The sequence below is a fragment of the Nipponia nippon genome, unplaced genomic scaffold (assembly GCF_047370975.1).
Source record: "Nipponia nippon isolate SJK-2023a ecotype South Korea unplaced genomic scaffold, ASM4737097v1 scaffold_4, whole genome shotgun sequence".
NCBI classification, from domain to species: domain Eukaryota; kingdom Metazoa; phylum Chordata; class Aves; order Pelecaniformes; family Threskiornithidae; genus Nipponia; species Nipponia nippon.
In genome coordinates, this window is record NW_028262358.1 from 36706115 (window position 1) to 36720321 (window position 14207).

At 47.6% G+C, this 14207-nt stretch overlaps 1 protein-coding gene across 2 annotated transcripts in view; it reads right to left on the reverse strand.

Moving 5' to 3' along the window:
- Positions 1-14207, reverse strand: part of VIT (vitrin) — a 57764-nt gene that overhangs the window by 5354 nt on the left and 38203 nt on the right. For both annotated transcript variants that reach the window (XM_087776656.1, XM_009471846.2), the window contains 6 exons: positions 11969-12016; positions 6927-6989; positions 4045-4192; positions 3740-3843; positions 3009-3235; positions 425-938 (listed from right to left, as the gene is read on the reverse strand). In XM_087776656.1, coding sequence (XP_087632782.1) covers positions 425-938; positions 3009-3235; positions 3740-3843; positions 4045-4192; positions 6927-6989; positions 11969-12016 — 1104 coding nt within the window. The remainder of the gene's footprint in view (positions 1-424; positions 939-3008; positions 3236-3739; positions 3844-4044; positions 4193-6926; positions 6990-11968; positions 12017-14207) is intronic.

Sequence of the window (14207 nt, forward strand, 5' to 3'; positions counted from 1 at the left end):
TCTGCCAACAGCAGAAAGGTTTAAACAATCATAAAGCTCTAGCTCTAGGTCTGAACAACAGGCTCCTGAACAACAGGTTCTCACTCCAATGCAAATGTCTTAACAATTGTGTTGGAAGATGTATGATTACCCTGACTGGAAAGCCAAAGGAGGCTTCATGTGTTACTAAGACAGTAGAAATCCCCTGAGATCTCCTACACATAGCTGCATTTTTCTAGATTGATGTGAATTTTTTTGGAAGGTCCTCATTCAGGTTTTAAATAGACATTGGTCTTGCTTAGAGCTCAATGAGGCCCCAGGGTTAGGTGCTGCTCTTCATCCTAAAGTTCCATCCAGTGCCTTCAAATCATAGCAAACTGCATTTCTCTGACCTGGATAAATGCTGAGGCACGTAGGAAGAGCAGCTAACGATAGAGGAGCTTACCGTTTTGGTGAGCTGCCATGGCCGGCACCCTGACGTCGTCGTAAGACCTGCCATCTGTAATGAGAATCATGATCTTTCTTTTGTTGGGTTTGGATTTGCTGAACAGCTGCTCTGAGGCGTAGCTGATGGCTGCTCCCGTGCTGGTCCCACCGCTCCAGTAACTGATCCTTTTAATAGCACTCAGCACGTCCTGCTTCGTGCTGTACTTGTCAAAGCTGAACTCGAGCCTTTGCTCATAGGTATACTGAACAGCTCCGATGCGGGTGTCGGTGTCCGAAATCTCGAACTCTTTGCTGATGTTGGCTACAAACTGGAGGACTGTGCGGAAGTTGCTGGTGCCAACGCTGCTGGAGCCGTCGATTACGAAACCGATGTCAGCTGAATTGAGGCACGTCTTGCTGCAAACCAGCCGATCGGTGTCGCAGACCCGCTTCACCAAGGGCTGGACCACCTTGTGTAGGCTGAACCAGCTGGGCACGTTGATGGAATAGAAACCGTTTGTCCTGCACACTGCCTGCAAGGCAACGCAAGGACAAATGCAATGGAAATTCAGTCCGCCTGTTTCAGTTGAGGTATGTAGCTAAATTGTAAATATAGGCTCCTGGAAAGAGCAATGCTGGAGTCTGAAGTGGCCTCTCCTCCAGTCACCATCTGCTTCCCTGGGAAATGACGTCAATCTAACATCACAGATACTTGTGTAACGAGTCAGTTTTTCCTGCCTTTTTTTTAAAAAAAAAAAAAAAAGCTGTGGGATGGAGCTGATATTATACTAGTGAAAGAAATGTAATAAGCAAGTTTGCCACCTGTCAAGTGTTTTTCAATAAGTTACATTGTTTGCAGAGAAAGCATCCAAATCACAGAGGTGCCGTTAGCGTGGCTCCAGCGGGCATTAAAGGAGCCTGTGTGTTTGCCAGGTGGCAACTTCAGCTCCCATTGTTCAGGGCAACAAGGAAAGTTTTGCCTGCTGACAAACCCTACTACCTTGAACTGAAACCTGGGACTGAAGTTGTGTTATCCTTGGCTCATACCTTTCTAAGCAGAAAAAAAAAAAAAAAAAAAAACCACCCAGGCAATTTTTGTGAAAATGGAAAAAGCCCATAAAGATTCCCCATTGTGCTGGCTCTGCCAAATAGTAAAAAAAATTCATTAATTTTTATAACTGAATACTTGTAGGGAGCAGATCGGCGGGAGGCTCCTATAGGGTCAGTGGGGGTCAGGCGGGTGTGGGTAGGGAGTCGGGGTGGCACAGAAGAGGGAGTGGGATAAGTCAAGTGGGGGTGGGGGGAGTGGTGGGGACAGGCTGGATCGAACTGTCCTTGGCTTTAGTGCCTTTTAAATACTAATGCCTCAGGTCTCTGGGTAAGAATATTTTGTTCAGCCAGGCTTTATCTATCAACTCTGTGTGTGTGCCTGAGTGTTTTAGAAGACTGAGGCACTGTTTTCTTGATGCCTGGTCTTGACTTGCATAAAGCCTAACAGCTCCAAGGGAGTTACAGTTCCCATCAGTCTGTGCTCCTCTCCATGTCCTGCTCTCGTTTGTTCTTACTGTCTTGCTGCTGTTTTAGTGTTAGATGCAGCAGTATCAAGTCACCGTTCCCTCTTTACTTTCCTATTCTGAGCCCACTCTGCTCCCACTTCTGCTGTGTCCTTGGCAGGTTTGCAGAGACTGTAGCTTTGCCCTTTTAAAAACATTAAATGCAAATGAGACTACAGTCCGATTAAACGCTGACCGGAGACAGCGCAGCTCTCTGCAGCAGCTCTGAAACTCATGGGAGATTATTTCATGGCAGAACAACATGGCTCGGATGGCAATCTGTTTTCTGAAAATACCAGATAACTCAACCCTGCTTCCTGAGCCCAGCCTGGTCTGGCACTTGGTAGATACCTCCTGCTATGACTGGGTGCCAGCTTGCCCTGAAGCACTGTTGAGCAGGCAGCTACCGTTAGTGCCAAATACAAATCGTTCAAGGTTTACGTTCTCTTTTTTTGCTGCATATGGCAGGGATTTACTCTTTTTCCAAGAACTACCATGAAGTCCATAGCAGCAGAAACAACAGAAAAATAACCTGCATCAGATCAACAGTGGAAACAAAATGTTTGAGTTATCCAGTGTATCTGAACAACTGTGATGTGCCTGTGTTGGGAGTGTCCCAACATTTGCGTGTATGGGACCTGTTTTTAAATGCAACACTGACATTAGGTTGACAGGGCTCCTCAGGCTTTGCCGGGTGGGAGATGCACAGCAGGAGGCTTGTGGAAAGCTCAGGCTGCAATTGTGCTTTGTCATGCTGATCTATATTTGGAAAACCTCTCGGCTCAGTACAACTGCAGGTTTGTGCCAATGTTTAGTCAGTAAAAAGCCATTTGTTCCATGATGCACCTCAAACCAGAACTTTACTGACTTAATTCCCTTTCTGACTTCAGCATTGCTGCCTGGCTCTTTGTACAGGAGACTTCAAGACAGTATAAGCAGGACAAGAAATAACCATAACTGGTAAGAAGGAAAGGGAAATGCCCTGAATGAAACAGCTTGGAAAATGTAGTTAGAGCCAAGCTCTCGGCCAGAGCCCAGCCCAGTCAGTACCTTGTCCACAAAGTTTGGTTCGATAACATTCTGCTTCTCACTTTCAGCAGCTGCTTCAATAGTGACAAAGAAAATGTTGATCCCTGATTCTCTGGCCAGCCTGGAGGCCTCCTCCACTTGGTCAGTCGGCCACCCGTCCACCATCACTACAACCACATTGGGTGCTCCACCTCGGTTTCCGTTAGCATCCGAAAAGAAGTTTTTGTTAACAAATGAAAGTGCCTTCCCTGGAATAAAAGAGGAGATGAGGATGAGTTACAGGTCTGGAAGCACTCTGCCTGGTAATATCTCACAAAATGGCAGGCAGAGGGCTGATTCAAGTCTTGGAGCCCTGCCAAGAGCTGGGGAAAGCAGTTGCTGTGGCTGTGCAAGCAGGAGGGGAGGTTGTTGCTGTCAGTGCCAGTGCCTCCTGAGCCCTCCTGCAGTGAACCCCTCCCTGTGCCCCAGAGGGGCTGGGGGTGACAAGCTGGCTTAGCAAGGATCCCCGACGCGTCAGTGGGACCTGCCCAAGAGGAGAAAGGTAAATCTTGTCCACTTGCGATGGACTCGCAGCGCCCTGGACCAACGCAGGCAGGTCATGGTGGGAGCAGCACCCCCTTGCCAGCCCTGCCCTAGCGCTGAGCACCGGTCAGTCACAGCCTCTGTACCCGGTGAGGAGGTGTGGGCTTGCTACAGCCCAGGCTCTGGAGCCCTACCCGAGCTGAGGACGTGCAAGCAGCCCCATCACCTACCAATGTTGGAAAGTCCACCTTTCTGTGCGATTTTCTCAATTGCATTTCTTAGATCCTTGGAGTTGGCGTAAGTTTTTAAGTTAAATTCTGTGGAAGGGTCATCACTAAAAGAAGAAATGAGAGCAATTGTCAGGTTTTTGCTTCACGTGCAACAACACAAAAGCTGTAGGACCCGTCTGTGCTGCCCAGCTCCTGTGTGCGAGCTGGAGTAAGGCCTTTAGCACGCGTCAGCCGCAGAGCTATAGCTGCCAGAGTGTGCAGTCATGCCCCGTGGCAATGATAGTAGCTGCACGAGAAGCTCTTACCCGTACTGAACGATGCCCATCAGAGGACCAGCACTGCCAATACCAAGGGCTTGAGCCACATTACCGAGGAACTGCTTCTGGAGCTGAAAGCGGCGTTTACCAATGCTCCAGCTCCCGTCCATCAAGAAGGACAAATCAACCTTGCAGTCTGAGAAGAGACACAGAAACATGGAAAATATTTTTAGTCCTTTCTGATAGCTATGCCTCTTGTGAGGAGCAAAGGCCTAAAAAGTCTGCATCCAGTGACTTGTCCTGCTGCACAAGCTCTACCAAAAAGCCTTTGACGAGGACAAGTCACAGCTGGGGGCTCAAGACTCTCCTGCTCATTGGTAAACATGGTCCTTGGCATGATTTCCTCCCACACAACATCCAAGCCTGGCTGGGTGACAAAAGGGCAAGAAGCTGGCCCCAGAGGTCAGTCTGGGGGCTAGGGAGGAGAGGTCAGCCACGCAGGAGAAAGCTGGCTCGTGTCCTGTGCCCTCAGAGCTGCGGCTTGGGCTCGGCCTGCTTTATTCACAGTCCAGAGGTGGTGAGAGTTTGTAAAGCCAGATGCGACCCTTGGATTTTGTGGTCCGGCCACCTGCAGAGCACAGACTACGGGGATTTCCTTGGTTATGCTTTTGTGGGCTTAACTGCTGTAATAGACATAGCAGGAACAGTTCTTCACATATTGTGTTAATGCTGCTCAGAAGGGAGGGAAGATCCACTTAGTTCCCTAAATGTGTGATGCCTGAGATGTGCCTCGGGGCAAAGGACATCGTGGGGTCTCTTCAAGGAGCTGCTGATGGCAATCCTGGCAACTCTGCACTTCTGAATGCGACTCGTACGGCAGCTTCACTCTGGGCTGGAGCTAACATCAGGGATGATGATTTTGCTTGGTGTGTTCAGACTGAGTGGGGGCTTTTTTTGCATGTAGCTGTAGGCTTGTACCTGTGTGTGCAGCAGCAGTGTGCTGTTGTGTGTTGCCTCTCTGGGCTGAAAGCAATTTTCTGGAAAACCTATGCCTGCACCCAAACAAACTCTTCCCTCTGATTACACAGATGAACCTTATCTTTGTGCTTCTGCAAAAGCTGTCTTCATCACTGCCGGCCTGCTTTTACGTCTCTGCAAGTTAGTGGTAAAACATGCATTGGTTGGACTGTGACCAGGAGCGGAATCAAAATTTGGCTTAACTAGAGCGCTAATTAACATTTTCCCCCTCCGGTGTCTGGGTCATCCCCATCTCTTGATTTTCCTCTGATGATGCCTCCTACCAATCAGGCTGTCCAAAATAGTGTGTTTTAATCATTAGGTAGCCCGAAGGCTACAAAGCGCCAATTGTTCTTACTGGCTTATGCAACTGCCTCCCATCTCATTACCTTCAATTTTTTCTCCCGTAGCTGTCTGTTTTTCTAATTTTAATAATGCTGAATTATAGAAGCGTGACTGAGAACCATGTTCGTTCACAGCAGATCATGAGGCAAGGCCGGGAACCCACAACAAATACCTCAATTAACAGCCAAGTTTTCCTGAATTTCCTGTCCTTCAAAGGGAGCTACGCCATGCGGTCTATATGGGGAAAGTGGGGAGTTTGTTAGCCAGCAGGGTCCGGGCATGCAAAGATTTACATGCGCTTATATACAGACTTAATTTCTGGGGAGGACTCAGACAGCAGGAGCATTTCGGTGCTGGGACATCAGTGGGAGTCTGCAAGAGCACAGGCTAAAGGTGCTTTGTAGGGAGCTGAGTGCTTTCTGATTTGCAGGGAGGCAAGATCTGAATTATAGCTTTTATGGTCCTAGAGGTATCAGCAGGATGAGAGTTTTGATTTTGGTGTGCCTTATCTCAGTTCAACTGCTGGAAACACAGCTGTGCTTGCCTGCGATTCTGCTACACTGAGCTCTGCTTTCCTGCAGCACGGTTGGGTCTGTAGGGCAGGTCCTTCTCCTTTTCTTCTTCTTTCCCTTATTTCTGTATCAGTTTTAGGTGTATTTGACATCTTTGATGGATAGGGAAAAAAATACCTTAAAGGATTAGGAGGAGCGCCTGGGGATATATAGACATTTGGTTCAGTAAATGTAAAGAGTCCTTGAAATGCTAGTTCTGCTAGAGATGGCGTTCAGCTGCTGAAGGATGGGCAAGAGAGGACCCGGGAACCAGTGGGAGGGTGAAGCCCCCTCTCTAGGGTGGCTTCCCATGAGGAGGCGACAGACAACCCCATCTCTCCAGTCAGAGCTTGCTTTCTCTTTCTCCTCCTACTCTGGGCCCCATCTAAAGATGACTTAATGGGCAAACCTGCCTTTAATTATAAACGGCTGTAGAAGATTTCCTTTTCAGAGCAGGTGACCTTACATCTCCACCCCTGGACTGAGGGATCCTCCATGCTCCCTCTGCATCCCCTCTCTCCTTGCTGCGGCAGGCACCGGGTCCCTTTCTCAGGTGGTTTCCTTCCCTTCCACCCGCTGCTGTGGGAAGGGTGCCCGCACTGAGCATAGCCACGGGAACCTGCTCTGGTCAGCAGGGCTTGCTCATCTAACCCTGGCCGCAACACACTGGTTTGCTGTCTTCCACCATCAAAGTCCCTGAGTGAAGCTCTGCGCCCCAGGAACGTGGAGCTGATACTGCCCAGGAAGAGGCAGCGGTGAGCAGCCACCATCTCCCTGCCCAGGTAAGCTAAATCTTGACTGTTATTTCCTTCGCTGTAGAAGCAAAAACCAACTATGAGTATGAGAGGGGTTGGTGGAGAATGCTCGCTGTTCCTCTGCAAGGGAAAAACGCGTTCCTCGAGTTTCTTAGGCTTTCTTGAAAACTTACCTTTTGCTATTTAATTTGAATGCATTCTAGCAACGGGTAATTAATAAAATGGTATCACTTAATTATGAAATTAATTCTGAAGTACATACTTGGGTTCCCCTGGGAGATGGATTCCAGTGGCTTTGGATTGAATTCTCCCTTTGAATTGAAGCCTAGAGAGAGGAAGGAAAGGCTCCATCAGTGTGTGCTTGGTGGCTGCCCCCGCTCTGGAAGGAAGCAGGCAACGGGGTGGCTGCAGAGTCCCCCCTGGCCCAAGGACTGATGTGGGAGGGAAATGAAGATGGGGAGCACATCCTTGGAGCTTACCTTTTTCTACCTATGTCGCTTCTAGGATAAAACAAGAGCAGAGGCATTTCTAGAAGTGCCAAAATCTCTCCAAGCACCAACTTTTGACTTTGTGAGTCAGTCCCCTCACTGCAAGGGCTTGAGAGCAGCATGGACAAGTAGAGGGTTCCTCAGGTGCAGAAGCTGGTGGCCATGGTGCGGGGTGGTGACCTCCCAGCGCTTCGCCCCTGAGAGAACCAGTGCTGCCACCCCGCTGGCTCACCGTGATTTACCTGTGCTTTACAACAAGCTGCACAATGCCCGAAGCAGACAAGTGACAGATTTAGCATGTTGCTTTTCTGTCTGGAGAGGGAGGCATGGGCAGCGACTCACCCCACTGTGTTACAGCTGGGGAAGCAATGCAAGCCACAGCTCCTCAGGTGCTCCTGGAGGACTGGGTTGTTTTGGAAAGCACAAAAGAAAGAGGGTAAATGGTGGCAGAGAGCTACAGTCAAATCATGGGAAACAGTCTCATGGGTCACTTGTAGATTTTAGATGAGGAGCCAGCTGAGATATTTGGATAGTGGCAGCCTTGAGAAGGTGAGTTTATGTCCTTGTGAGATGCACTGACTCACAGGGTATCATCAGGCTGGTGTCAGAAGGTTTGAAAATGCTGAACTTCACTCATGACTTGAATGTCTGGTGAGAGTCTCCTACAGTACAGCATCTCCCTCCCGAGCAAGGGCGAAGAGCTGTTTCTTTTCACTACAGCATGACAAGATTAAGGGATTTAGCTGGGATGATCCTCAGAAGAGATAGCAATCATCAGACAAGCTCCAAACTGAACGCTCACCAAGGAAGCAGTTAATTAAAAGAACAGCAAAATGGCTTATTATTTTTGTAAACTGCATATTAATTTTTATAAAAAAAGGAGGAAGACTTCCTTAAATCTTCATCACCAGATAAATCAAGGAAAGACTACAGACTTCAGAAAGGCAGTAAAAAGGTAACTTTAGAAAATGTGAACTTAATATAGAAAAAAGATGAGAAATTACTAGTTGCCACAGAGCTTGTCTCTCCACAGCAGCCAGCCACGAGGAAGCCAAGCATGAAAGTATCAGTGTATGTAAAGAGAGCAGGCGGCAAAGGGGCATCAGCGAAGGTCACCACCTAAATATGACGGGAGGCATAACAGGTCTGAGCGCATGCACCCCCTAAGCTGGTTGCTGAAGATATTAATGACCAAGCCATAATAATGCAGAAAACAGCCAAAAAAAATGGGGGGAAATACCAACTTCAGCTCCCTCCGTCACCACTCCTATTTCCATTCCAGTTATGTCTAATGATCCAGCCCTCATCAGGGGCAAATACAACTACTTCGAGTTCTTCCACCTGCATGCTGAGAGCTGTGCGTAGTTTTGGGTCAGGGGCCAAGTTTGTATTAAGTCTGAGTACGTAGTGCCTCATGTGAAGGTGACCTGATGCCTGATCCCCTGCTGGGAGGCTATAGCACACTGCAGCATCCGTAAGGGACAGAAAGGTTGCTTCGTCTTCTTGTTTTTAAATTCAGCTGCCAGTGAAGCAAGTTTCTACTGCAGGGACTAAGCAGATGTGCTAGCAGCAGCACTGTGTGATTTCCCTCTGCTTTGCTTGTCCCCAGGCATCTGCTGTTGCCTGTTGCTAGAGACAGGACACTAAGCTAGCTGGAGCACTGGGCTTGGCCTTGTACAGGAGCCCGTGTGGTCGCGTATGACTGAAATAGGTAAAGGGCATAAAGATTAGCCCTACTTTGTTTGTGGCAAGAGCTAGTGATTTCTTTGTGCCTTTTGTTTGAGAATTTCCCTGGCTATGACTGGCTGGGTTAGGACAGCCCCAGGGCTGGTGTTGCATTTTATCACTGCACGCGTGGTGCCCTGCGGTGCCTGCAGCCCCCGCGCACAACCTCCCTGTGCTCCTACCTAAGCTTTGGAGCAGATACTTTCTGGACAGGGCATAGGGGCTCTCCACCCATCCCAACACTGGCTCTTGTGCCAGAAATGCAAACACACCAGCTGCAGGCACAGAGCCGCACGAGTGTGACCTGGGGAGGCATCAGCGGCATGAGGTGCAAGCAGCAGTGGCGCAAGGAGGGGAAACAGCACAGGGTTAGAGGAGGATAGTGAATTTTGGGCTTAGGCTGGTATGTGTCCGTGGTTGCTGCTTGGGTAAATGCGAAGAAGGGCAGTTTAGCAGCCAGGCAAAGTAAAGCAAAGGAGCAGAAACTGCAGGAGAGTGCTTTGAAGGAAGTGGCCATGGGGCCAAGGGTTTCTTACAGGCTGAGGCTGGGCTGCGCACTTGTGTCTGGCAACGTTGCCACTCCACCAGCAGCCACAGCTTCCCAAACCCCGGAGAGGAAAAGCTTGCCAGTATGATTTGGCAATGTCCCCTCTTTGCTCTTGCTTTGCCTATGTGTAAATGCGTGCAGGCACAGTCCCACAGACACTTTCAGGTGGTGCAAACCAGCCCCACCACCCAAAGGCAGAGCCCTCTTCTTGCCAGGCACCCTCCTGCCTGCTCCTGCCCTGCTACCAGCCCCTGTGCCTGCCCGGTGTTGGTGGGATGCAAGGAGAAGTGGGAAAGAGCAGAGTTAAACTGTGAAGAAAGAAAAAGGTTAATGATGGGCTGGACCAGCTCTCTGACACAGCTCACCCTCTCGCCACGCAGGTGCCTGGGCAGAGGGTGGCTGGGAGGCACAACGGCTCTTATTGCTGCCAGCACTGGCTTATGGTGGGTTTATCTGACGTAGAAGGTATGGGCAACGTGAGAGAGAGAGAGAAGGAGAGACAAAGGAAGCAATGACTTGGACCCGTACATAGCCTCTCTTTGTCAACCACGTGGACAAGAATGATTGTGTTTTTTTCTTTAAAACCTGAAATAGTTGGCAGCTTGCCCTCCTGACTGTGTGTGTTCCAGTACAGGCTTTAATTACATGGGCACAGAACAGTTCCTTGGTAATAGACCAACGCCGCGCTTCATCCTGCACACCACATACTTCACATGTGCCAGTGTGGTATCCCATATGTGCAGTTCCCCCCGCTTGCCTTATTTGCAGAACAGAAAGTAGGCAGATTTAACACCATAGTGAAATTAGATATTAACATGTGCCTTTCATTTTAGCAATTAAATTGTATAGGGAAGCTAATTTATAGTTATCTGCCTCACGCATTTGTCTGCATCCAATAAAATCTGTATTCCTCACCCAGGCATACAGCTGACATTAGCTTTGTCAGTATGGAAAACCCAAGTGTAGGTGATGCAGCACTTTTCATTTTTATTTGCCAGTGCAATTACCAGTTCTTGAAGGTTGTGGGCCAGCTGGCTGATTTGTGCTTAGTGTAACAATAAGGTCATCCACAAAATAATCTTCCCCAACTAAGTGGGGAGGTGGTCAGTCTCTATGGGCCTTGCTGTTCTGCCAGTCCAATTTAATGTTGTTATTGCCATGGGAATTTCAGCTTGCTTCATGGGCAGCCTACTCCATGCTAATTAAAGTTCCCTTCACTGATTGTCACAGCTGTCCATGCTGATTAAGCTTCCCATTCATTTAAGTAAGACAGCAGTGACTACATCCACGCTAGAAACCATTCCTTTGAAGTGACAATCTGAATTCATCAGACTTTATCACACTTGTCTATGCAGGCACTTCAGTTGCTGAGAAACTATTAATACAACATCCCTTCCCCCATGCCCAGCCTCTCATTGCATTTAATGCAATCTGTCATTTTCTGCCTCAGAATACCCCTCTGCACCCCTGGCCCCAGTGCTGTAGCTTTTTCTAAATAAGCACACCGAAGGCTTAAGCTAGAGCAGATAGAAATGCTTCCTCTCTCTGGCTCAGGCTGCCGCTGATGGAGAAGGGCGGTCTGTTCATGTTTGGGATGATGCAAATTTTGACGGTGGCTGCTGACACTGGATTTGAAAGCGAATGCATATGGGCTATGCTGCTCGTCACAGCCAGTGCAAGGATTAGCCATGCCTCGGCTTTGAAGTAAGCAGAGTGTTCAAGGGAATGGTCTTTACAAGGGCCACCAGCACAGCCGTCTCCAGCAACAAAACCAGTGATGGAAAAGACATCTTATATTGGATGGTCCAGCCCCTCGTAAGAGAAAGAGTACCCTGTAATGAATTAGCCTGTAGTTTGTGTAGTTCGCTTTAAATGTTCCCGAGGAAAGGGATCCCTTAAATACTGAACACGTAGAATCTGCAGGTGGTAACTGCTCCTGATTAAGGATTGTGCAAGTCGTGGCCTTACTGCTACTTGAGCCTGCTACAAATGTAGGGTTTTTTTTTTTCCCCTCACTCACCAGTAATTATAAAAATGTTGTCATCACCATATTGTCAGTTTTTAAGGCTAAAATGTCAAAATTTCCATGTTGCTCATTATTCTTCACGCTCAGCTTAAACCCTCCTTTTTTTATCTGAATGTCTTTCCTAAGTACATTGACATCAGAATAATCTGTCGTCGTCTTCACTGATTGCAACTCTAGACTGCTATCCCAACTGTGGCATTCCCAAAATACCTTCTTATTTACAAATGGATTTCAGTAACTAGAACCGCTTTCCTCCAGCGTAGCTGCCAACTCTTTCCAGAGCTCATCTGTTCTGCTCCTGCTTTAGGCGGCAACTTGAGACTGATGCAAGCACAGAATAATTTTAACTACTAAGATGTAAACTACATATCTCATTTATAATTTTAAACACTGTAATTACTCCTTAAAATGAGATTGTTATCAGCAGTGTCATGGGCCTGATGAATAGAGTTAGCTTCCCCATGTGTGATGGAAATCAGTTATTCCCAGACTAGTTACTGGATGCTTTAAATATTTACCTGTGTCAAAAAGGCTCAATCCAGGTTTCCATGAGTCTGTTTCCATTGCTTTCACACATGAAAAAGAAGAAAAATTATTACTGAAAATAATGGAATTACTAGAGATTACAAAGCTCTGACTCAATTCAGAAAGGTCAATTCATACAGTGAATTATCATTAACAACTAGGACCTAAGGAAATCAGTAAACCTGGAAACCTTTATGGGCACATTTCAAACTATATTTGGGAGCCTCGTATCACTGCCTCCAGAGCATGAATCTTTTTTATGATTTTAAATACACCTCTTTAGATCTGTTTTGGTCTTGTTCCTCTAAATTGCATTGATACTGAGGCAAGTATACTAACTTCAGTATACTTTTGCTTGGCTTAGATTGTTTTCCACTGAAAATCTGCCAGTACTTCTCGTCTATGGATTTTTCTATCCCTTCAACCCTTACAAACACAAAGAAGTTGTCTACATTTTGCTTGCAGCCAATCAGGCATGGAAAACATAATCAAAATTGCTGCTTTCATAAATAAACCCCAAAGTGTCTTTGGTTTTGGAGCCTGCTGAAGAGCTTTCCCAAAAAGTGTTTTGCTCTGGGTTACAGCCAGATGAAAGCCCTTGCAGCCAACTAGGACCAGAAGAGTACCAAGGAGCACTGGTGAGATCCTTGGCCCCTGACAGTCCATCTCCAGGTTTGTTCAGAGTGGTTTACAAAGACATATAGCTCAGGGCCATTGAATCCATACTGTTTCCCATGCTTGAGCTTCCCTACCCAGACTGACAGCTGGTGTCCTCTTGACTAGAGCCAGTAGGTGAACCACAATGTAAGTCTGGAAAAAGTGGTGGGCTTGCCAGTGTTCTCCAGCCTAGTGAGAGCACTGACCTTGCCCTTTGGTTGCCATCCCAGCGAGGAGCTATCAGGTTCTCTTTGGGAGGGAGACTTCTTGCATGAGACAGATGGCTGAATAAGATGGGTGGTCTCCCTTAGGGTAGGAGGAACCCTGTCATGTTTCATTCCTAAGGTGATTTCTCCAGACCCCTTTCCCTCCTTATGCTGCGCACTGCTTAGGCACCCTATGAAGAACCTAAAAACTGAGGAAAGTGAAGGGCTGAGAAGTCAGTCATGATACACACAGAAGTTTTGTTGTGATTTTGCTTAGGAGAAGAAGCAGGGTGAAGAAAGGGCAGGCCTGGGTAACGGGGAAGGAAACAGGAGGAATGACAGGAGGAATATTCCTGGGCAGGGTCGTTTGCCAGGATTTTGTACATCCCTCAGCAGAGTCATGAGGAAACAGCAGCAACTGGAGCTAGGGGTGCTGGTTGCAGAGCAGGAGGACCCTATCCACAGAGAAGAGCTGGTGCTTGTTTGTTATCAGAGTGGCCAATGTGTCTCCTGAACGCTGTCACTGAGCAGAACAACAGATTCCAGTGAAACCAGTTTGTGAGTAGATAATCTCAAAAGGTGTGCTTCACCCCCCCGGGGCAGAGAAGCATCCAGTGACTGTGAAAAGATTCATATGAAGCTACTTTTCAGCCTGACGAGCTGAAAAAAACAGCCAAGGAGCAAAGCATGGAGAAGACCCCGCGCTTCTTGACTCTTCTGTACAAATATACTGCTCTGTGAATTGCAGGAGAAAAGGTGCTTAAAGCAGTAGGAACCGCACTGCACATGAAACCAGCCAAGGAGCTGTGCAAAGATCTGCCAGCTCTTCTTTGTAAGCTTCTTTGTAAGGGATGTGGGCTGAAGGAGACAAGCAAGGGAATGTGCCTGTCCCACTTATCACAGGTCTGCGTCTGCTGCCAGCTCATTGCCAGCGACTATCCTCAGTGAACGCTGCGCAGACTTCTCTGACTGTTTAAGCTCAAAAAAGACAGGCAGATGCTTTTTGGTAACTCCAGGAAAAGACTTCTTTTTGTCAGTAGGAGCAATGCTGAAGGTTTTCTAGATTCACTTTTCTCAAGAACCACTTCAACTCAGATGACCACAAGTGCTCTAGTCTGTCCAAACCCCTATGGGTGAGAGCTGTCTATTGCTTCTTCGAGCAGTCTTCTCATGGCTCACACCCTTTTAAAACTTTCTGTGGTGAAAAAGCCTCTGTTTTTTCCTTCTTAATGAAGAAAAGCAATAAATAAGTGCCAAGGGTTTTGGGTAGCTGGCTGCAAATATGCAGAACGTACAGCTTTCTGAGTGACCTGTAAATCCAGGCAAAAGCTCTATTTTTTGCACGTAGTCCTAGACACATAACAAAGAA